General features: G+C 61.3%; 1 protein-coding gene across 1 annotated transcript; it reads right to left on the reverse strand.

The window, feature by feature from the left end:
* Window positions 1–380: 380 nt before the first annotated feature.
* Window positions 381–15,489, reverse strand: LOC105471940 (1-acylglycerol-3-phosphate O-acyltransferase 2). Its single transcript, XM_011724797.3, has 6 exons — window positions 15,202–15,489; window positions 4,467–4,600; window positions 4,007–4,182; window positions 3,679–3,774; window positions 2,022–2,094; window positions 381–1,163 (listed from the first exon to the last, which is right to left on the reverse strand). Exons 1-6 carry the CDS (start codon window positions 15,381–15,383, stop codon window positions 988–990), a joined length of 837 nt encoding a protein of 278 aa, XP_011723099.1. The 5' UTR covers window positions 15,384–15,489; the 3' UTR covers window positions 381–987.
* Window positions 15,490–24,161: the final 8,672 nt, after the last annotated feature.

Raw genomic sequence — 24,161 nt, forward strand, 5'->3', positions numbered from 1 at the left:
CTGGCAAAGGGGGCCAAGTGGAGCTGGGAGTAGGGTGGGGAGGGCACTCCAAGGGAGAGGGGCTGGGCAGGTGGTTTCTTTGAGGCCACAGAGAGCTTTGTCCTGGGGATGTGTTGGCCCCAACCAGAGGCCAAAAAGCAAATCTCTGGCCTCCTTCCCAGTAGCCTGAGGATCCTGGCACACCTGCCCCAATTAGGCGACACCCCCCACCCACCGATGGAAATATTAGAGGGTGATGTGGGCCCACCCCTGGAAAGAGAACACGGGTGGGTGGCGGTGCCTCCACCCCAGGCTCTTAGGGAGAGCAGCTGGGAAGACACAGCATGGGCTCTACCATCCTGGTCACCCTGCCCGCCCTGTGAGTGACCACAGCTGTCCAGCCACTTCCAAGAGTGTGTTTATAAAAAAACAGCAACGGAGTACAATGCTGACTCCAGAGTCCTCCACGCCGGCAGGAGCAGCAGGTCCCACTTCCCGGCTCCCTGTGGCCCAGGGTGCGTGAGTCTGGGACTCCCGGCCCTCCAGGTGCCTTCTCTCCGAGAGCCTGATGCAGCTTGTAGGCTGGACCCTGGAGCCCAGCTGCATCCGAGTGGGTCCCAGGTGGCCAGAGCAGAGGGCTCGGGCAGTGAACGTCGGGCCTTGGGGTCCTCCCGTCTGCTCCTGGGCTATCCGGGGGCCTTGTGGCTCAGCCCACCTGCCGGCCACAGCCTCAGGCCTCATCCTCATCATCCCAGCTCTGAGGTGCCGTGGGGGTGAGTCCCTGCCCTCGAGCCTGGGGAGGGTCCAGCTGATCCCCCTGCAGCGGACGCCAGGGGCCCATGTCTGAGGCCAGTGACAGAAGGGACCTCCTGCTTCCAGGGCTGAATGAGAGCCGGGGGAGCCGGACACAGTGGTATTTGGAAGCCTGGGTGGGGGTCCCCTCTGCCCATCCTCCAGCCATTGGCTTCCCACCTGCCCTCCCCAGGTCCTGCCCTGCCGTGGTCTCAGCTACTGGGCCAGCTGCACGCCAGGCCCCGCAGTGGCCCCGTTCTCCTGGGGGGTCTTGGAGATGTGGAGGAAGGTGGTCCTCATGGCCCGGTGGCAGGTGTCCACGAGTGCAGGGACATCTGCCTCGGTGAGGCCGCTGGTGGGGATGGCTTCCAACACCTGCACTGTGACTGTTCCTGCCATGGGGAGCAACAGACCTCAGCAGCCTGTGGGGAGCTGGGGCCCACCTCAGCCCTGCTGCCCCAGCCTCACCTCTCCCCGGCCCCCCATAGCCACTCCCTGGGAAGCCCCTGAGGCCAGGCTCTTCTCCTGGACTCCCTAGCCGTGGTGGGTTATTTTAATTGCAGTAATGTTGGTGCAGTAACACCGATAGCTGCCTGGCCTTCATGCCAGTCTCGACAAGTCTATGCTCCCGTTACCGCCCCCAGAAAGCCCCCCTTCCCGATCGCCCCTGCCCCACTGCCTGGCCGCTGCACTCCATACGGGGGGCTGTGGGAGAGATGGAGCTGGGTTCCCCCACTGCTTTCCAACTTTGACCCCACTGTCCCACCTGGGCACCAGGTACCCATGTTCTGGGAACTGGCTGGGAGGGCCAGAGGCTGTGAGCCTCGCCGCTTGTGCCCTTGGGTTGCCTGGGCTCCATCTACCCCATGCAGGCATCAGCCTGGACGCACGGGCTCAGAGGCCACCCTTCAGCCCTGGAGGAGGCCACCTCAAGGCCCCCAAGCTGTGTGCACAGCTGGGGTCTATCCGTGCGAAGCCGGGCATCCAGGCTACCCTCTTGGAGCCTCAGTTTCCTCATCTAAAAAATGGGCCCAGCACCACCCATCTCACGGGGCCACTGGGAAGGGTGACTGCCATGAGATCATGAAGCCCAGAGCCGGGACTCCAGCCTGAGTCACTCATTCGCCACATGGTCACCATGTGGCCACGCCACGGATGCCACCCAGAAATGGGAACGACGAGGGGCCCGGGGCTCCGTGACCATAGGGTCAGGCAGGGCCTACACCCGGGGTGCACACATGTGGGGGTACCTGAGGTGAATAACTTCTTCTTGGTGTTGTAGAAGGAGGAGAAGGAGGAGTACACCACGGGGACGATGGGCACCTGTGGGCAGGGAGACACGCGGCTGAGGCAGCCCTGGGGACAGGCCGGGCACACCCCGGGCTGCATATGGTTGGGGAGCCCTGTCCTGTGGCCCACCTGCCCCTGCCTTCGCTGCTGCCATGGGTCCTTGTGGCTGTCCTGCCCTTGGGACCTGGGATACCTGTCCTGCTCTGGTTGGCCCAGAGTTGCAAAGCTCATCCTGCAAATCTCTACTTACCTCCTCTAGGAAACCCTCCTGAGCTAGCACTTATTTGTCTGGTTCACGCCTGTCCCCGTACTGGATGTGTAGCTAGCCAGTGGGGCAGGGCCCTGTCCGATGTAGGAGGAGGTTATGGCGCTCTTCCCTGCCCACGCCTCCCTCCCAGTCCTCTCTCCATCCCAGGAAGCTAGTGAGGGAGGCAGCTCTAGCGGGGGAAGGGGTGGAGCCTGCTGGTGTTCCTGGAAGCCACCGGGGTCAAATCCAAGGGCACTTGGGGGTGATCATTAACCTGAGGCAGCCAGGGAACCTCCAGGGGGCCGGCAAGTAGGCTGGGGACTGGAGGCAGGGAGGGAGGGGGCCAGCAGGTAGGTGGGGACTGGGAGCAGGGAGGGAGGGGGCCGGCAGGTAGGCTGGGGACTGGGAGCAGTCTCCTGGCTGCCGCCACCCCCAGCCTCCCCCATCACAGCCTCCCATCTCCCCTCTCCTCTCCCAGAGCCGATCCAGCCGTCACTCCGCCCCCAAAGGGAAGTGACATCAGCCCCAGGCTGGGCAGGTGTGTCCTGCACCTGGGCAGGGCTGGGATCAGAGCCCACGGATGCCCGCCCAGCCCAGTGCCTCCGGGGCTCCCCAGGCCTCACAGCCTTAGCTGGGAGCCTCCGGAAGGAGGGCCCCCTCCCACCCACCTTGCACAGGGTCAGGCACCGGGGGCCACTACAGGCCAGTGTGAGGGAAGGACCTGAGACTCCGGTCCTGAGTGAGACCCCACCCAGGTAGGGTAAAAGCTCCTTCTCCTGACGCAGCTCTCCCCAGCACAGCGGCAGGGGCAGAACAGGTGCTGTGGGGTTGGGTATACCCTGGCCTCTCCCAGACACCCTAGGACACGCTGCACCCCTGGAGGCTGGGGACCAGGAAGTCCAGAGTCTGCAGGTGCCGCTCACAATGAGCTCCACCCACCCCAAGCTCTGGCCCGACCCGCCGCTACACCAAAAGCCTGGCTTGTCCAGACCCACTGCCCATGCCCTGATGCCCACCCCAGCCAGGCACGGGCCCAGAATGAGCCTCCTGAGAGCCTGGCGGGCAGAGGCCAGCGGCCCGGCTTCCCACCCCTCTACCTGCCCAGCCTCACAGGCCACGTCCTGGGTGCTCACCAAGGGCAGCTGGTCACTCGGGGCTCTGTGTGGGCGAAAGCCTAAGGGGCTGCCCTCCCTGGCCGGTCAGGGGGCAAGTGCGGGAAGGGGCAAGGAGGCCCTGTCCCCAACTCAGTGGGAGGAGTCCCTTGCCTGCCAAGGGTCCTCAGCTTGGCTGAGTGGTCACCTCCTGCCTTAAGCCAGCCTGACCCCGCCTCCGCAGCCTGCACCCCCCCGGGAGGGCTGGGCTCGGCCTACCTGTGCCTGGACCGCCAGGTAGAAAGCACCTTTCTTAAAAGGCAGCAGGTCCCCGTTGTCGTTACGAGTACCCTCGGGGTAGATCCACACTTTGAGCTGCAGGGAGAGAAGAGCCTGGGCTGACCTCACGCCCAGGCCACCCCAGAAAGGCGGCGCTCCCTCCCCTCCGAAGAAGCCGCACTCGGTGAAGCAGCTGGCGTGGGACCCGATCTGAGGAGCAAGGACGATGTGGGGTTTTTTCTGCCAAAACCAAGTCACAGGCTGGTCCCCGCCTGACCCCGCCCGGGCCCCACCCCGACCCCACCCAGCCCCGGCCCTGCACACTCACGTTCTCCCTGACCATGCGCTCGCCCAGGTCGGCCATCACCGTCATGGCAGTGCTAGAGCGCTGCCGGTTGATGAAGAAGACGCCCCCGAGGTACATGATGAGGCCCACGGGGCCCAGGAAGAGCAGCTCCCGCTTGGCGATCTGCACGCAGCGCTCCGGAAGGACCTCCATGAGGCCTGGGAGACAGAGAGAGAGAGAGACGGGGAGAGGGGGAGACAGTCGCTGAGCACCCACAGACCTGCCTGGGGCCCTGCCTTCTCCCTGGCTACCTGGGCGGGTCGTGTGGCCTCCGAGCCTCTGTGTCTGGCCCTGAGGGAGGGACTGAGGCCAGGCTCGCCCAGGCACAGGCAGTGTCTTGTCCTCTGTGTCTTCGTCCTCGGGACCCCGCCCCAGCCCCGCACAGCCCCAGCTCAGCAGGCCCCACTCAGAACCCGGAAGCCGCCCCGGATGCCCGGCCTACCCATCATGTCCAGGATGCTCTGGTGGTTGGAGACGATGACGCAGGGCCGGGCCTCCTGCAGCCTATGCTGGTCCCGCACCTTGAAGCGGAGCCCATAGAAGTACTTGAAGCTTCGCACGAACCAGCTGATGATGCTGCAGGGGAGGCCACCGTGAACACGGGCCCCGCAGATCCCGCAGCCGAGGCTGGGGCGCGGAGGCCTGGGGGTGGGGTGCGGAGGAGGCCGGGGAGGGGCCCTCCTGGCGCAGGGCAGGAGACCGGGAGACACACGGGAGGGAGCCGAAGGGACAGAGTCCCGGGCCCGGCTCATCCACCTGGACGGCTGCCCTGCCTCCATCTCCCCAGCAACAGGGGAAAACCCAGAGCCTCTGGAACTCGGATGCTAGGAGCATGGGCAGGCGCCCACTTCCAAATCCACGTCCAGGGGCCTGCCCAGTCCTCAAACACCCCACAGGGGACCCAGCCGGAAAGGAAGCGGCACTGGCTCTCACGTCCACCATGAAGGACCCACGTCAGGGAGAGCAGCCTCTGCACCCCTGCAGAGGAGATGGGGCCCCACACACCCTGGGGAAGGTCACTGGCCCCTCAAGGCAGGGCCACATCAGGAATAAAGTGTCAGTGCCAGTGGACACCTCTGAAAGGACCTCCGAAAGGCTCTTCCAGAAAACAGCCAAGACCGAGTCCTTCTCTCACCCCTACCCTACGGAATCAGGCCGGGTTCCCTTTCCCCATGAATAGGCGGCGGGGGGCTCGGGGCTTGTCTGAGTTCACACCAGGAGCAGGAACAGAGCCAGGGTCCTGGCCACCTGAGCACCGGCCCCAGCAGCCCCCACTCTGGCAGGGGCCCAGCCCACTGGCGGCTGCCCTTGGAGCACCTGTGAACGTGAGGTGGCCTCGTCCAAGCAGCCCATCGTGGTTGGGACCAGGGATGTCCAAGGGACACCTGAAGTCTCTGAACAGCTCCAAGCGCCCCAAGCCTGTGCCCTGCTGCACTGCCAGGAAGCTCTGGGCATACCCCAGATATGGTACCTGCGCATCACAGGGCAACTGGCAGGGATGGAACCAGGAGGACGGAGCTCACCCCAAAGCTCCAGCAGAGGTAGATGACCAGGGGCAAGGCTGTGCCAGCGCTGACCGGGGGGCTCCCAGTGCTGCTCCCCTCTCCATGCAGAGTAGTGTCCCCCGCCATTTGATCCCCCAACAGTCCTGAGGGCCCCCCGCTTTGTGCAGATGAGTCTGAGTAACTGCTCCAGGCCACAGAGCAGGGTTTCAAAGCCGAGGCCTCCTCTCAAAGCCACACTGGTGGGGATTTTTGTTGTTTTAATAGGGTCTTGCTCTATCACCCAGGCTGGAGGGCAGTGTCACAATCTCGGCTCACTCCAGCCTCCACCCACCTCAGGCCGCTGACTAGCTTGGGACCACAGACGTGCGCCACTACACCTGGCTAGTGTTTGTATTTTTGGTGGAGATGGGGTTTCACCGTGTTGGCCAGGCTGGTCTCAAACTCCTAGGCTCAAGCAATCTGCCCATCTCGGCCTCCCAAAGTGCTGGGATTATAGGCCTGAGCCAACTCGCCCGGCCTTTAAAAAAAAAAAACAATCGTGGTAAAATACACGTAACATAAAATGCATCTCCTTGGCCTTTTCTGGGCGCACGGTTCACAGGCGCTGGGCACATTCGGTGTCCTGTAGCCATCTCCTCCCTCGTCTCCAGAACTGTCCACCTTCCCTGGCTGACGTCTGTTCCCATACGACACCAACCCCCCCCGTCCCCTCCCTGCTCCTGGCGCTCTGCCCTTCCATGTGTGAGCCCAGGCCTGTGGCAGCACCACCTCCGGCGGATGGGGCAACGCTCATGACCCCAGTTGCAGATGGGGAAACTGAGTCAAAGGGGGCCTAATGGTTAATTCTGATGATGAGTCCAGCCGTCCGTCCCTGGACTTGGAAGCCTGGGGCCTCCTCAGATCTGCCCTCCTCAGCCAGCTCCGGAGACGTCTCTCCAGGCCATGCCGGCCACCGCCCCCTCCCACCCAGAAGGCGTGCCCGGGCTGGCAGCACCCGCACGCTCAGGGGAACTGCAGGGCTGTTTTGCCTCCACACTCATCTGCACGATCCAGCTTCCCGGACCCCTGTGATGCTCCAAGAAGACAAGGAGGCAATAGCTGGCAGTTCACCAACAGAAAACACGGAACTGTCTGCTGCTAGCAAGACGGTGGCGTCACCAATCAAAGAAATGCAAACGGAAACAAGAGACCGTCCTCATCCTTCCCCCCCCCCCCCCGGCACAGATTAAAACGCCTGATAACAGGAGGTGCCAGCCAGGGCGTTGGGAACGGGCCCAGCACCTGGCAAGAGTGGGGAGTCGCACAGACACAGATGCTTCCAGAGGGCAGGTTGGCAGGCCCGGCCAGAGCCCTGAGGAAACCTGGCCCCTCTCCTCTCAGAATCTTCCAGGAATTCACCCGAGGCCTGGAGAAGCCTGGGGTGCTCAAGTGTGCGGTGAATTAGGAAAACCTGAAAATGCTTAAATGTCCGCCGGTAGGGAGAGGGAAAGTAAATTAGGGTCCGTTTCACAGCCAGCTGCGACAGAGGGAAAGAACAGGGCAGGGCCGGGCGCGGTGGCTCAAGCCTGTAATCCCAGCACTTTGGGAGGCCGAGACGGGCGGATCACGAGGTCAGGAGATCGAGACCATCCTGGCTAACACAATGAAACCCCGTCTCCACTAAAAATACAAAAAAAAATTAGCCGGGCGTGGTGGCGGCGCCTGTAGTCCCAGCTACTCGGGAGGCTGAGGCAGGAGAATGGCGGGAACCCGGGAGGCGGAGCTTGCAGTGAGCCGAGATCGCGCCACTGCACTCCAGCCTGGGCGACAGAGCGAGACTCCGCCTCAAAAAAAAAAAAAAAAAAAAAAAAAAAAAAAAAAAAAAAAAAAAAAAAAAGAACAGGGCAGGTCCACACTCACATCCTGTGAAAGACACGTATAAGATTTCTAGCAGCAGCCAAGACGCACCTGCAATTCCAAAGCTAGCTTCCTGCAGAAGTCTCGGGTCACATCTGAAAGGGACAGTGGTTCCCTCTGGTAGTGACATTGGCCAGTTCCATCTTTTATCTACTTTTTTATTTTTGAGACAGGGTCTCACTCTGTCACCCAGATTGAAGGGTAGTGGTGTGATCTCAGCTCACTGCAACCTCCACCTCCCAGGCTCAAGCAACTCTCATGCCTCAGCCTCCCGAGTAGCTGGGATCACAGGCATGCGCCACCACGCCTGGCTAATTTTTTGTATTTTTAGTAGAGATGGGGGGTCTCACCATGTTGGCCAGGCTGGTCTTGAACTCCTGACCTCAAGTGATCTGCTCGCCTCGGCCTCCCAAAGTGCTGAGATTACAAGCATGAGCCACCACACCCAGCTTTTTTTTTTCTTTTTTTTTTTTTTTTGGAGACAGAGTCTCGTTCTGTCACCCAGGCTGGAGTGCAGTGGCACCATCTCGGCTCACTGCAACCTCCACCTCCTGGATTCAAGCAATTCTCCTGCCTCAGCCTCCAAGTAGCTGGGATTACAAGCACACGCCTCCATGCCTGGCTAGTTTTTATATGTTTAATAGAGACGGGATTTCACCATGTTGGCCAGGCTGGTCTCAAACTTCTGACCTCAGGTGATTCTCCCGCCTCGGCCTCCCAAAGTGCTGGGATTACCAGCATGAGCCACCACAGCAGGTCAGCTGGTTTCTTAGTGTTGACAACTGCATCTTGGTGATGGAAGATACTAACAAGGGAGGACTGGTGAGGGCCATATGGAGTCCCCCTGTAATATCTCTGCAACTTCTCTGTAAATCTAAAATTATTAAAAAATGAGGCCGGGCGCGGTGGCTCAAGCCTGTAATCCCAGCACTTTGGGAGGCCGAGACGGGCGGATCACTAGGTCAGGAGATCGAGACCATCCTGGCGAACACGGTGAAACCCCGTCTCTACTAAAAAAAAAAAAAATACAAAAAACTAGCCGGGCGAGGCGGCGGGCGCCTGTAGTCCTAGCTACTCGGGAGGCTGAGGCAGGAGAATGGCGTAAACCCGGGGCGCGGAGCTTGCAGTGAGCTGAGATCCGGCCACTGCACTCTAGCCCAGGCGACGGAGCCAGACTCCGTCTCAAAAAATAAAAATAAAAAATAAAAAATAAAAAATAAAATAAAAAATGAGATGTCCATTTATTTTTTTTGAGACAGAGTCTTGCTGTCACCTAGGCTGGAGTGCAGTGGTGTGATCTCATCTCACTGCCATTTCCACCTCCCGGGTTCAAGCAATTCTCCTGCCTCAGCCTAGCAAGTAGCTGGGACTACAGGTGTCCACCACCACGCGGGGCTAATTTTTGTATTTTTGGCAGAGATGGGGTTTCACCATGTTGGCCAGGCTGGTCTCAAACTCCTGACCTCATGATCCGCCCGCCTCGGCCTCCCAAAATGCTGGGATGACAGGAGTGAGCCAGGCACCCGGCCCTCCTCTGTTTTGATTGTGGTATAACATGCACCACTTAAACATTATCATTTTACCCGTTTCTCAGCGCATGGTTCCATGGCACTCAGCGCATCCCCTGCTGTGCGGTCAGCACCACTCTCCAGCTCTAAAACTTATTATTATTATTATTTTAAATATCTAAGCTGCTTAGGGGATGGATCGTGCACTGATACTTCTCTCAACTGTGAAAGACACAGGTTACAAATCCCCGCCCAGCAGGCAGCACTGAGCAGACACTCTGTCCTGCTGCCCACCACCGGCCCCTGGTCCTCAGGCCAGAAAGATGGACGGACGGAGGCTGCCCCAGGCCAGGAGGAGGCTGTGGCTCTCCAGAACTCTGCAGCCCATGGTGTGGCTGGGGGAGAAAAGTATACCCTGGAGGCAGAAGAAAGTCCAAGTTGTCCTCAAGGGGACAAAGGGCCACCTGCACCAGCCACGTGGAGCCACTGCACTTCCTCCCCTAGTGTCCCATACATAGTTCAGAGCTCTCTGAAAGCTGGTGGGAAAGTATAGACTCTCACTTTAAAAGCGGTTCCTGGCTGGGCGAGGTGGCTCACGCCTGTAATCCCAGGACTGTGGGAGGCCGAGGCAGGCGGATCACCTGAGGTCAGGAGTTCGAGACCAGTCTGGCCAACATGGTGAGATTCCGTCTCTATTAAAAAAACAAAAATTAGCCAGGCATGGTGGCAGGTGCCTGTAATCCCAGCTACTCAGGAGGCTGAGGCGGGAGAATCACCCGAACCAGGGAGGTGGAGGTTGTAGTGAGTCGAGATGGTGCCATTGTACTCCAGCCTGGGTGACAGAGCAAGACTTCATCTCAAAAAAAAAAAAAAAAAAGTGTTTCCTCAGAGAGGAAGGGCCTGAACCTTGTAAGCCCTGCAGAAGCTCCTGCAGCCAAGGACACCCCGGGGGAACCCAGGCAGAGAAAAATCGCCTTCTAAGCACAGAGACCCCCTGTACCTCCTGTGTGCAAAGCCCCGAGACAAGGGTTCTATGTGAGTCACCCTTTCATTCTGAGGGTAACCCCCCAGGGTAGGTACGATCATAACCCCGCTCTTCAGATGAGGAAGGTGAGGTTCAAGGTTCAGCAAAGTTGAGTGACTTCCCCAAGGCCACACAGCAGGGAAGCCAGAACAGGCCTGAGCGCCCCCTCGGAACCCTGCTTCTGAGCTGGCCGAGTCGTGCTGGGGCGGCGAGGGCCCCCATTAGGACTCTAGGAGCTGATCCTGAGGCTCCCGCCCTCCCCCAGGCTCCGCAGCCCCCTCAACCCCTCAGCAGGCTGGGAGCCTGCTCCGGCCTCCCCCAGCAGGAAGCTCAGAGTGGCCAGAGCGGCCACTGTCCCCAGGCTTCCCCGACCAGCTTGCCCAGCCCAGGTCCCGTCCTGGGCCAAACACCCTGCCTCACCCAAACTCTCCTGCCACCCACCACAGGGGGACGAGAGGCTGCCCTGTCCTTTCCCCAAAGCCTGGGGCACGTGTCGCTGTGCTGCTCCAGGACACAGTCACACGGACCCCAACTCCAGGTCCTGGACTCCCTGCCTCCCCAGGGTACCCCAGCAGGGGCAAAGCCAAGGTCGCCGGAAGCCTGCAGCTTGGGGAACCCTGCTGGCCGCTGCCAGGCAGGTGACTGGTGCCAGCTTTGCCCAGCAAGGCAGGCGGCCCAGGAAGCAGCCCAGTGCCCAAAACCAAGCAAGGCTGAGCCCAGACTGGGCCCTTTGGGTGGCATTGGAGCAGCGGGCTCCTGCTGAAGGAAAGCCCAGGTCCTGCCCCAGTCTCTTTCAGGAGCCCTCGGACTGTAGCCCACCGGCCTTGAGCGAAGCACCATAAGAGACCCCTCTGGGGTCTGTAGGAATCCAGCCTCCTCAGACCACCTGAGCTCAGCCCCCAGACACCTGGGCTGCTCCCACACCCAGGCTCTGGGCCAGACGGGGATTTGGATCCCATTTCCCTTCTTCCCAGCTATGGCCTCGGGCAATGCACTTGACCCCCCCAGGCTCATTTGGAAGGGTGTACGGGCTTCCACTCTATAAGGCCCGACACCCGGCGCACCCTCGGGCCAGGACAGGACCTCCACCAACAGTGGCTGTGACGAGGATGACACAGGAGGGAAAGAATCCAAAATGGGCGGGCCTGGGTGTGGTGGCTCACGCCTATGACCCCAGCACTTTGGGAGGCTGAGGCAGGTGGATCACTTGAGCCCAGGGGTTTGAGACCAACCTGGGCAACAGAGCGAGACCTTGTCTCAAAAAAACCACAAAAATCCAAAGTAAATCAAAGCGAAAGGCCCCTCAATGTGCCTAAGTCCCCGGTCCCACCAGCAGTGGGTTCAGGCAGCTGGGAGGCGGGTCTAGGTCAGAGCCCAGGCCATTGGCCAGGCTGTCCTCGTGGAAGGCCACTCACTGACCCTTGCCCTGGTCCTGGGCTGGGACACTCCCAGGAGACCCAGCAGCCCTCTGAGCCAGGACTTGCCCATCCTCAGCTATGTGAGCTCATTCAGGGCAGCCTCCCCTCAACCCCTGGGGCTCGATGGGACCACACAGAGCCATCAAGGGTGTTCCGGGGACAGGGCCCCAGAGAGGAATCTGGTGTTTTCTGACAAGTGTCATCCGAGCTGCAGCACAAGGCAGGACGGGTCCATAGGGGTGGGGGGTCCAGCCCACACAAACACCTGGACGTGGGGGGTCCCCAATGACTCCTCAAAGGGGATGTGTGGGAGTGCAGGTACGGTGGGCTGGAAGGAGGTGGGGCCAGAGAAGCCCTCCCATCCCTCAATCAGGACAGCGCCAATTTCTGGGCCTGCAGAGAGACACCTGGAGAGCTCTGGAGAACCAAGGTCACAGTCTCCCTTGGGACTAAGACCCCAGTGCTGCGGTGACACAGGGCTCCCCGATGGCACTGTCCCCACCGGACATCTGTCAGGGGACCCAGGACTGTGCACTGGCCGGCAAATCTGGATCAAACCTTGCCCGACATCCCAAGTCCCCTGTGCGTTCTTCCCACACTGGGCGTGTGGCGTGGGCACCTGCTCCACGGGACAGGAGCCGCCCTGCAGCCAGGAGCTGTCACGACCACTAGGTCCTGGCCTCCGGATACCAGCAGAGCATGGGGTTCAATTCGGGGAGCATCCTTAAGAGGAAGGTCACCCCTTTTCTCTCTAGGACGCTGAAAATGGTAGGAACATAGGTCAAAGGAGCCGGAAACTAACTGCTGTTTCCCTAGGCTGCCCATCTGGTCTGCTTTTCTGCATGAAAAAGTAAACTTCTCTGTGGGTTAAGCTGCCGTCTTTAGAGTTTTCTGATCCTGTAGCTGGACCCAGCTGTAGGACACAGAGGGGCTCTGGGCTTTGCTTTCCTCTGTTGAATGGATGTGCCAGGGCATCGGCCCCCGGTGAGGAAACCTGCCCTGCAGCTCCACCCTAACTGTGCACACAGGGAAGGGCTCGGGGGCACCCCCTGCCTGGGAGGGGTCCATGGTCTCAGCCCCAAGCCCGGTGGGAGCAAAGGCTGCCTCAGCGGTTCTAGTCCCATCACCGACCCTCACATGCTCAGAACTACAGTGTGGACAGCGGGGGGCTCTTGGGTGCCACCTAGAACCACGTGGGGAGGGGCTGGGCCTCAGCCAGGGCAGCCATTGCGCAGGGGCAAGACGGAGCACCCCTCGCAGAGCTCAGGCCTGCCACAGGGCTGCCCCGACGGCGCCAAGCGTTGGGCTGGGAACGGGGGGAAAGGGAAAAGCAGGTACTCTGGAGTCACTGTCAGTGGGTTCGAACCCCAGTTCCACCCCGTCCTGGCTTGGGCACCCTGCCCCAGTTTCAAGTTGCTTATCTCAGCCTCAGTGTCCTTATTTGTAACACGGAGCACATGCGAATCCGTGTTCCTGAGGCTGGAGACACCGGTGGCGCACAGCAGCAACAGAGGCCAAGTATCCCCTCCCTCCCTTCCAGCCCCCCGTGTCCCTTCCCTGGCGTGACAAAGCGCCTCCTGTTCATCTGCCTTTCTCGCCCCTCCCGACGGCCCCCACGGAGTGAATGCATGTTCACAACAGCCCCACTCTTAGCCATTGCTGGGAGTCTTGGGAGCCCGGGCAGAGGTGTGGGGAAGGCAGCCATGGAGCCCCAGGCCTCTCCTCCAGACTGCCCCGCCCTCCGGCCCTCCCTTCTCTTCAGGGACCAAAGCCGGAACAAAGCACCTGCTGTTAGCAGCTAGTGTCCCAGAAGCCACTAGTCCGCAGGCCTGAGCCTGGGTGCTGCCCTGGAGAGGTAAGGGTGGCAGGAGGGTCCCATCCAAGCACCATCAGAGGCCCCAGGTCCCGAGGACACCCGGGTTAGTCAGAATCTCCAGGCTGAGATGGGAACAGGGCCGAGTGGGTGAGCGGGGCAGCAGGGCCAGTGCCAGCCAGCGCAGCCAGCCAGGTCCATAGAAAGGGCAGCAGGTGAACTGCGACTTGGCCCCTGGGAAACATCCATGAAGTTCAGGCAGAGGCCCCTGCGGAGCAAGCCAGGCTCTCACATGAGGAGGCTGCCGATGAAGAGACCCATGGCCTGGGGCCTAGCTCAGTTAGTGGGGTCTGCTCCAGGGTCTCCTAAGTCAGGTGCACTGTCACTTCTGCTAAAAGAACAGGACTCTGTCCCCTGTCTGTCCGCACCCCAGGACACACCCGGCCCAGGATGCCTGCTGGCGTCAGAACCACACATGCCATTTCCTCGGGGTGGGGGGCACCCCCCCAAGGAACCCATAGACTGGCCCCTCCTCAGCTGGGAAAGCTGCACCCTCGCTCCTACTCAGAATCACCCCAGGGGCTGAGCCCCCTTCACAGAGACCCCTGCCCACAGGGGATCCCAGGGCCAGAACCACAGGTGAGGCCTTCAGATATTCCAGCAAGGTGCCCAGAGCCCAGCCCCCCGGAACTCCCTGTTGCTGGAAACTGCCTTCCTCCCTGAAGGGCGCTCCACTGGGGAAGTCGGCGCCAGTCACCACCTGGGCCAGTCCTGGAGGGTGCACTCCCCGGGACCCTGGCCTGGGCCACCCGGCCCACATCAGCACCGGTCACACACATGTCCGGCTGAGCAGCTACCAGGCCCTTCTCGGACTCTCCATGCTCACCATCAGCCCCAGGGTCTTTCTTCATATTCCTGGAGCTTCTGGGGCTCCGTGGGAAGCCATGGTGGGGGTGGGGGCGGTCCATGAATGTAGGCCTGTTCCAGAAGCCTCAGCGCCCTCCCAGGACTGGCAAGGACAGCGAGTGTGGGGAGCTGGCAAACCCTCACCCACTGCCCCTGGAGCCACGGGGAAGAGGGCCTCTGGGGCCGCAATGCCCCCACCTCAGGCCATTGCAAAAGCCACTGGCTGGGCAGTCCAAACAGGGCAGAGAGAAATGTAGCAACAGCCTGGGGATGGCTAACAGGGAGAGGGGGCAGGCAAAAGCCTTCTCCGGCAGCCACCCCGCCCAGGAGCAGCCAGCCCCCGCCGTCCTTAGCAGTCCAGTCTGAACTCTGGCCCCCAACCCCAGCCTGGCAAAACCAAGCTCCCACCTTCTGGAAGGTGTCCAGGGGAACATTTCAGCCCCGCCAAACCCTAGTCCTAACTCTTCCTTCGCTTCGCGTGGAAGCTGGACCCCCAGAGCTGGAGGCCAGCGTCGCGCTCCCCAGCACGGAAGCAGGTCCCCTCCGGGTCCCCCACCTCCCTGCGAAGAAGAAGGGGAGAGAGGGGAACCCGCCTCACAGGTGCGCCCATCACCAGGCCGACGGGCAGGATGGTGTCGGAGGGAGGATGAGGGGCGCCCCACGCGGCCGTGCGCCCCAGTGAATGGCCCTGGGGCAAGTTCCCGCAGCCCCGGCCTCGGTTTCCCCGCTCAGGAAGCAGGGCTGAGCCTCTCCCAGCGCGGCCCGGCCCCCTTGCTCTCCGAAAGTCGCTCCGCCCCCAGAACCCCACGCCGGGCTACAGGGACGCGGCGGAGGCCGAAACCGGTGTAGACGCCCCGGGCCAGGGCGGCGGGTGGGGTGCTGGGCACTGTGACGCCGGCTCCGGGACACCCTCCCTCCGGGACCCCCTCCCTCCAGGACCCCCTCCCGTGCCCGCCGCCGGCCCAGGCGCGCTCTCCCCGGAGCCCCGGAGCGGAGCGGAGCGGGGCGGGCCGGGCGGGGCAGGAAGGAGGGAAACCCAGAAGAAAGTTAGGGAAGCGGAAGCGGCGCGGCGGTTCCCCAGCCCCTCCCGGCGGCCCCCGGCCTTGCCTCATGTTCTCCACCGTCCGGCCGCCGTGGCGCAGCAGGCAGACGAGCGAGGCCACGGCGGACATCGCGAAGCACAGCGCGCAGTACAGGGCGACCTTGGCGTAGAACTCGGCCGCGCGACTCAGCTGCACCAGCAGCAACAGCAACAGCAGCGCCGCGGCCAGACACGGCCACAGCTCCATGGCCCGGCCCGGCCCGGCGCCCGACGGCGCGGCCCTGCTCACTCCCGCTCCCGCTCCCGCTCCTCCCCGGCGCGCTCAGGCCCCTTATTGCGAGGGCGGCGCGGCGGGGCGGGGCGCGGGGTGGGGCGAGGAGCGCGCGGCAGGGAAGGGCTAGGTGAGGCGCCCCGCCCTGACACTGTCCCCAACCACGCCCCGACACGGCCCCCTCACCAGGCCCCGCCCAGACACGGCCCCCCAGCCCCGCCCGACATTGTCCCCAACCCCGCCCCGACACGGCCCCCCCGTTCCTGCCCTGGGTCACCCGGCCCGTCCCTCCACGGTCTCTCCCCGCAGCCCACTGCCAGGTCACCGAGGCTCTGGCGCTCTGCTCCCACCCTCCCGGTCCCACGGGACCCCCCCATCCTGGCTTTCCTGACGCTCGGTCTGTGGCGCTGACCCCCACGGTCTGGGCCTCCTACCCCGCCCGGTGCCCCCCCGCCCCGCTGCCAGGGCAGCCACAGGCTCCTGCGCCCAGAACCACAGCTCCCCAAGGGCGTAAAGGCAGCGGGGACGCGACCGCCCGTGCCAGGCCGGTGGCCACGCAAAAGGCCGCTCGAACCGCCCCCGAGTGACCAGTGGCCACCTGGCCGAAGGCCTGGCTCTTAGGGTGCCCTCGGGCCCCTGTGGGGAGACTCTTGGTGGCGGGCAGGCAAACTGGGGCGTGTTTCTGCGTGGGGCTGGGATGCCCCACACTGGGTACCAGAAGTAGCCTTGTCACCAGGGACGCTCCCGGGGCAGGCAAGGTGGGTGTCAGGTGGCAGCGTTCACATCCGCTTGGCAGCACGGCCAGCGTGGCGGGGCAAGGTGCGGCTGGGACAAGGGCGGCAGTCACCTGGCCCAGCCCCCACCCAGCGTCCCACCTCAGGGAGCAGATGGAGCTTGAAAAGCAGTTTCCTGGCCGGGCGCGGTGGCTCACGCCTGTAATTCCAGCACTTTGGGAGGCCGAGGAGGGCGGATCATGAGGTCAGGAGATCGAGACTATCCTGGCTAACACAGTGAAACCCCGTCACTACTAAAGCTACAAAAAATTAGCCGGGCGTGGTGGCGGGTGCCTGTAGTCCCAGCTACTCTGGAGGCTGAGCCAGGAAAATGGCGGGAACCCGGGAGGCGGAGCTTGCAGTGAACCAAGACTGCATCACTGCACTCCAGCCTGGGAGACAGAGTGAGACCCGGTCTCAAAAAATAAATAAATTAAAATAAATTTAAAAGGCCGGGCGCGGTGGCTCAAGCCTGTAATCCCAGCACTTTGGGAGGCTGAGAAGGGCAGATCACGAGGTCAGGACATCGAGACCATCCTGGCCAACACGGTGAAACCCGTCTCTACTAAAAAAAATACAAAAAACTAGCCGGGCGAGGTGGCGGGCGCCCGTAGTCCCAGCTATTCGGGAGGCTGAGGCAGGAGAATGGCGTAAACCGGGAGGCTGAGATCCGGCCACTGCACTCCAGCCTGGGCGACAGAGTGAGACTCTGCCTCAAAAATAAATAAATAAATAAATAAATAAATAAATAAATAAATAAATAAAAGCAGTTTCCTGGGGTCCCTCCTCATACGGACTCGGGTTTGCTGCAGTTGCTGGAGTGCTGGCCGCCCTGTGCTCTAAGGGGTCAGTAGGGGACTACAGCCCCTCTTTTTTCAGATGCAGAGTTGAGTTTTAAAACATTTCCCTGCAGAGTTGAGCTATTAAAACATTTCCCTGAATATTGTAACCACCCCCCAAAACTGTGCTGAGACAATGACAAATACAGAAACTGCTCTTCAAATGAATGGGGAACTGCAGTCCGGCAGTCCGGAGGTCTGAGAGCTCCGCTGCTTTGCCTGAGAGGTTGAGAGGTAGCTGCCGAGGGCTGCGGGGCTTTCACCTCCCAGGGCAGATGTGGTGGGTGCACCCTGCAGCCAGGAGTGCCACTGCTGGAAGCTGGGGGATGTGGGGGTGGGGGCTGAGGTCCCAAGTGGATTTCCTGGAGGGATGGAGCTTCACAGCACTTTCAGCTGGAGGCTCTGTCCCGAGCCTCCCAGGTCCCCAGCAGGTTGTACCCTGGCTGTGGAATCCAGTCCTCACAACCCTCAGGCCTGTCCAGGGGCTTTATGTGCCAGCCCCCTTCTTGTCCTTTACCTCCCAGCCCACTGACCGTTCCAGGGTGGCCACCATCTTCCCGCACCCCCGGGTGACTGTGTGTGTATTGGACGCCTCTCCCTCCTCTCCTCCGCCTGGCATGCAGCCCGTGGGGCCTCGTGTGTTTTGTGCACCGTGTATGACCAGCACTCAGGCCAATGCCTGGCACATAGCAGGTACGCAGCACACACTTTCCATAGCAGCAAATGCATCCCCATTTTACAGAGGGAAAACTGAGGCTCTCAAGGGTGAACACCAGACAGCCGGGACCGACTGGTGGAAAGAGGAACAGAGCGAAGGCTCCTGCCAGGGCTGGCGGGAGCAGTGCCAGGGCAGCACACGGTGACCCTGTTGCCTCTCCAGACAAGTGCGGTTTTGCCCACTGCTCTCCTGAAGAGGATGTGACCCAATTTCACCTCCTCCCTCTTCTCTGCACCTTGCAGAAGGGTTGAGAGAAATGTCCACTTTTCCTTTGACAAGATCCGAGAGGAGGCGGGCTGGGGACTCAGGGAGTGATGAGGAAATATTTTGTATTTTAATATAATGCCACATCTGGGAAGCTAACACATTCTTTGTTTCTAGAAGTAAAGCTCCAACGAATCTTATGGGCTGGCAGAGATGCCAAGAAAAGAGATTTTTCTTTTCTTTTTTTTTTTTTTTGAGACGGAGTCTCGCTCCGTCACCCTGGCTGGAGTGCAGTGGCGTGATCTCAGTTCACTGCAAGCTCCACCCCCTGGGTTCAAGCAATTCTCCTACCTCAACCACTTGAGTAGCTGGGATTACAAGAGATACAGAGATGGGGTTTTATCATGTTGGCCAGGCTGGTCTCAAACTCCCGACCTCAAGTAATCCACCAGCTTCGGCCTCCCAAAGTGCTGGGATTACAGATGTGAGCCACCTTGCCCGGCCTAGAAAAGAGATTTTCTCTAAAATGAGTGCTTCTCTCCTAGGGAGGGCTGGCATGGGCTCTGCTGGGTTTATCCCAAGGGTGTCGTGAGGGACTGGGAGCCTGGTTCTGTTGTGTAGGGATGGCCAGCGGCCTGTCTGACCCTTGAGATGCCCTCAGCTACCAGGGGCAGGGGGTGCTGGGCCGGTGGTGGCCATGCAGCTGTACCCGCCCAAGGACAGCTGAGAGTCCTCCTGGGCATTTACTGGGACCCAGCCAGACAGCGCATGACACCAGGTGACAGTGAGAGCTGAGCTGGCTCCCGGGGAGCCCACAGCCCAGGAGCGGGTGAGGACGGAAGGACCAGCCAAGCCTCTCCAATTCCAGGAAGCAGAGATGAAGCCAGCGCTGTGTGGCCCAGGAAGGACTGGCGGAGCAGGGCAGCCAGGCTTTGAAGACCAGTCCATCTGGCTTTACACCCTGAATTAGCCAAAGCACCAGAGCCTCGGTTTCCTCATCTGTAAAGTGGAGACGCGACGCTCACTGTGCCCAGTGTGTGACCGGAGGCAGCTTCTGCGCCGGCAGGGCTCGTGGCCCTGACGAGGCCTCTCCCCAAAGACTTGTCCCGGAGAGACACTGGGACAAGAGCCAGGGAAGGGGAGAGGTTCTTGGCAGCTGGAGACACTGGGACGTGTGGCCAGGGGGCAGCCACAGCACAGCTGGGCCTCAGGATGGTCTCCTGAGGGGCTCCCTCCTTCCGGGGAGGACATCAGAGCCGGGCCTGGAGGCTGGACGGAAAGGCCGGGCTGTGCCGGGATCTCAGCCTGCACAGAGCGACTGAGGTCCAAGCCGGGCATGCCTGGGGCTCTCGGGCAGAGTGTACCCGGGCCAACGGGTTGTCCGGCCCCTGGTGGGTGTGCTGGGCGCAGTGCCATTCCCACCACCTGTAAATAAAGCAGCCTGTGAATCTTTCATGGGCTTGTGCTTAAAAATAGATGAGGTGAGCCCTCTGGGCTGGCTGCCCGGGCCTCTGCAGCAGGCGGGGCGGTCCACACTCTCCCCTGGGAGTCAGGGAGGGCGGGTGAGAGCCCCGAGGGGCGCTGGCCAGGGCACGTGGGACCTGGGGACATGTGGTCCCAGACGTGGGAGCCAACAGGAGGTCACGCCTTTGGATGTCCCATCCAGAGCATTTAGATCCCAGGCTGGGGTGGGGGTGAGGGGCAGAGCGCACCCCACAGGGTCCTTCTGCCAGGAGGATGTCTGGGCTGGGAGACAGAGGACAGAGGTGGATGGAGAGGACAGGGACGGGAGGCATCAGGAGACATAAGGGAGGAGACGGCCCAGGAAGGAGGGGCCCACACTGCCGTAGCCCTTCCCTGCCCAGAGCAGCTGTGCCCTATGCACAGCCTCTCGAACCCTAGACACCCGTGTCTAAGTGGTGCATCTGAGGAACAGGGAGCTGGGGCAAGTTGGGCTACACGGAAGGAAGCACCAGAGCAGACGCAGAGCTCCGGCCTCTGACACTGCCATGGCTGGAGCTCACACAGGACCAGGGAGGCCCAGAGGGTGGGGTGTGCATGGGTCCCAGTCCGAGAGAGGGGTGTGGTGCAGGGCTGAAGAGCCCAAGGTCAGGGTCAGGCAGCCCAACCCAGCCAGGGTGACCTCGGATCGGCCCTGCCTCTCTAGGCCTCAGTTTCCCTTTCGTGCAGGGGGTGTGTGATGATTCAGTGGGACCGAGGCTCAGGATGGCCCAGGTCAGCCCAAGCAAGGCAGGGACGAAGGCCTAGCCACCAGCCTCGGCCTTACCCATGGCTTTTTACTCACTGCTGAGAGTGACATCCAGTCAGGCCCAGGGCCTCCAAGACCCCTCCTCTCGCATCTCCCCTAGGGCACAGGACGGAAGCAAGTGCCCCAGAGAATGGGCTGTTCAGGAGCCCCCTCCACTGCCAAGGCCGCCTCACCCGCCACAGCGGGCTCTGCTCCCTGAGCCCCTCCCAGGGCCTCCCGACTGTGGGCGGGGCTTGGAGCAGCTGATCCCCCCTGGGGCAGAGGGGCCCAGGTCCCAACCCCCTTCTCCTCTGAGGGCCGCAGTCCCCTCTTCCACCAAATGAGAGAAACAGCAAGACCTCAACAAAGGGCCATCAGGTGCCAGACGAGGCTGCAGTCTCCTTCGGTGAAGTGTCCGAGGGCTGGCTCTGGCACCTGCAGGGGCTCCCAACGCCGGATCCTTCTCAGGCTGAGTGCCGCACTCTCGGTCACCCGGGTGGTGCACACAGTTTCCAGGGAGTCCAGGCAGCCCCCAGTGGACCTAGTGTCTGTGTCCTCCTCTGAACCATGCCAGGCCTGGGCCATGGGAATCTGTGCTGCCGTGTGGGGCAGGGGCCTGTGTCCCGGGGCCATGCCAGGCCTGTGCTCCTGTGGGCAGAGGCAGGCGGGCTTCCCTCCCCACCCGACTGCCCACCCAGGGGTTCGCTTCCAGCACCCTCTTCTCTGCTCCTGGCCCACGGCAGGTGCCCCATGGCAGGTGCCCCATTGGTGAGCGAATGTGTGACTGAAGGAGGGAGAAATCTGCCCTTCCGATCCCAGCGGCAGTGTGGACTGTGCGGAGTCTGGAGCCCTCAGTCGTCAGGGGCCACCTGGGAGGCAACTCGCCAAGAGCCTCTGGACGTCCCGGGAAAGAGCGTCCTTCGGGGATGGTGGGTGGGCTTCAGCCAGGGCCAGGGGGCAGCCTCCGATATGCAGACACGGCAGTGACTGGGCCCCAGTGAGGCAGGAGAAGAGGGTCTGGAGCCTGGGAACCTAAGGCAGATTGACACCACTTCCTAGAACGAAATCAAATGGAAACACATCAGCTACGACAGGAAATAGCCTCTTCGTTTACATAGGACATAGACCAAGTAACCAATGGAAACCTCTGGAGCGTCTTTAGACCCCAGGCAGTTCTGTAACAGGGCTCCCGAGCCTCTGTGCTCAGCCCCGCTCCGACTGTGGAGTGTGCGTTCATGTTCATGTTCACATCTCTGCCTTTACTGCATCCGTCTTCCGTTGCTTTGTGCATTTTGTCCAATTCTTTGTTCGTGACACCAAGAACCTGGACACCCTCTGCCGGACACAAGGCTGTGCTGACCTGCCCTCGGCTCAGCCGGTGTCTGCCCCACACTCTCCATTTTCTTTTCTTTTTTTTTTTTTTTTTTTTTTTTTTGAGACGGAGTCTGGCTCTGTCGCCCAGGCTGGAGTGCAGTGGCGCGATCTCGGCTCACTGCAAGCTCCGCCTCCCGGGTTTACGCCATTCTCCTGCCTCAGCCTCCCGAGTAGCTGGGACTACAGGCGCCCGCCACCTCGCCCGGCTAGTTTTTTGTATTTTTTAGTAGAGACGGGGTTTCACCGTGTTAGCCAGGATGGTCTCGATCTCCTGACCTCGTGATCCGCCCGTCTCGGCCTCCCAAAGTGCTGGGATTACAGGCTTGAGCCACCGCGCCCGGCCGACACACTCTTCATTTTCTTTTCCATCCCAGAAGGTTGGGGTGTCTGAGCCGAGGTGGAATTCCAGGTGGAGTTGTGACAATGTAATCAAGGAAACTCCAGCAGGAGTCCAGAGGCCACAGTGAGGACAGTGAGGGCAGGTACATGGCAGGCAGGGAGAGAGGAGGGCAGGACCTGGGTAAGGAGGGAGCCAGAAGAGCTGCCCCGGATGCCCAGCCCGGCTGTGCAGGTTGTGCACTGCACAAGTCTAGAGGGTGTCAGCAACACTAACTACAACTGCAGCCGTGCCTTCCAGAGCAGAGGACACAGGGCGCTGGCCTTTGACCCGTACCACACCCCTCACCACCCCAAGGCCTCAGCACAAGAGCCCTGAGTGCAGGTGAGTGGGTCAGGTCCTCTCATCTCTGGGTAAGAGGTGAGGGTTAAGGTCCAGCAGCTCAGCCCTACAGCTCCCACCCTCCCCGCCCTGCCACATCCAGCCTGAGTCACAGCCCCGCCTGAGTCACAGCCTCGGGCAGGCGTGGCAGATAGTGGCCATCCCTGCTGAGCCCTTCCTGCTCCTGGAAGCTGCCTTCCAAAAGCCTGCAGGTCACCTACCCTGGCAGGGTTGCCAGATTTAGCAAACAAAACAAAACCCAGGGCTCAGGTTAGATCTGCACTTCAGGTAGGCAAGGAAGGATATTTTGGCATAAACATGTCCTGTGTAATATGGGGACTTACTTATACTAAAAAGTGTTATTTGTTGTTTATCTGAAACTCAGATCTAACTGGGTGTCCTGTATTTCAGCTGGCGACCCCTTCCCCAGCCTAGGGCCAAGTCCCCCAACGCCACCCCTGGATTCTCCCCCAGGCCTCTGCGAAGGGCTGGGTGGCACTGCCCTCTGGTGGACAGGCCTGGGGGTAGGGGTGGGGTGGGGTGGAGGCAGCAGGAGGCCACAGGGCAGAGGGATGGAGGGAGGACGGGGGAGCCCACAGGAGGTCACGGCTTTAGATCTACCATCCTTGATGCTTAAAGCGTCCCCAGGGGCACTTGCCACTTGCTGTACAATAACCTTCCGCACAATCCCAGAGTCCTCTGATGAGCGCTGGGCTGGGCGGTTACCACCCCGGGAATCCAGGGCCCCCCCAAAGCTCAGCAGCGCCAGGCGGGAGCCTCCCAGCCCCACCCACAGGGTGCGTCCTCCAAGCAGTGGGTGCCCCCAGGCCGCTAGTGGGAACCAGCATGGAGCGGCCCTGAGACTGCGGCTCTGCCCGCATGACTGGAACTGCACAGGCGCCTGTGGGCATTTGGGGTGCACTAAAGTTCCTCCCCCTCTGCAAGTCCACCCATCCTAGTTTCTGGGCTTGAGGAATTAGTTTTCCCTCTCTCCCTCCTGCCCTGCCTTCTCTCCCTTTCTCCTTCCCCATTCCTTCAAGTTTTTATGTGTCTTTCATCCGCATTCCCAGAGCCCCCCGTTGGCCACTGCCCTATGGCCAGGACCCTCCACACAGGGCGCGATGGAACCTGGGGGCCCAGGCCCTTTGCCTTCACGGGCTCCTTCCTTGATAAAAATACATTGAAAATTATATTTTATGAGTGTGTTGGTATAAAGACAGATACAATCTTCCACCCTAAAATTTCATTTCCGGCCGGGTGCGGTGGGTCACGCCTGTCATCCCAGCACTTTGGGAGGCCGAGAAGGGCAGTTCATGAGGTCAGGAGTTCGAGATCAGCCTGGCCAACATGGTGAAACCCCATCTCTACTGAAAATACAAAATTTAGCCAGGTGTGGTGGTGGGTGCCTGTAATCCCAGCTACTTGGGAGGCTGAGGCAGGAGAATCTCCTGAGCCCGGGAGGCGGAGCTTGCAGTGAGCCAAGTTTGCGCCATTGTACTCCAGCCTGGGCGACAGAGTGAGACTCTGTCTCAAAAAAACACTTTCTTTTTTTTTCTGGGCACTGCACTGCCCAGCACTGTGGGGCCTGGCTGGGCACAGGGCCCGGGCCCTGGGCCTTCCTCCTCCCCAGCCTCCCAGAGAAGCCTGCTGAGAGCACCTGGCTGCAGCCCTGGGGCAATGGCGGGTGGCTCTGTTCTCATGCCACCTTCTTAATAAGCAGGCAGAAGCCAGGCAGGCCAGGAGAATGTATCCTGGCTGGCAAGACAGACGGTCAAGAGGCCTGGCAGGAGCCCAGCGTCTGCCTGGTGAGACCACAGCCGGTCAGGAGCCCGTCCCCACAGGCCCAGGGTCATGGCAGGCTGCACCCCCTGAGGAAAGCC

The sequence above is a fragment of the Macaca nemestrina genome, chromosome 14, assembly GCF_043159975.1.
Source record: "Macaca nemestrina isolate mMacNem1 chromosome 14, mMacNem.hap1, whole genome shotgun sequence".
Classification (NCBI taxonomy): domain Eukaryota; kingdom Metazoa; phylum Chordata; class Mammalia; order Primates; family Cercopithecidae; genus Macaca; species Macaca nemestrina.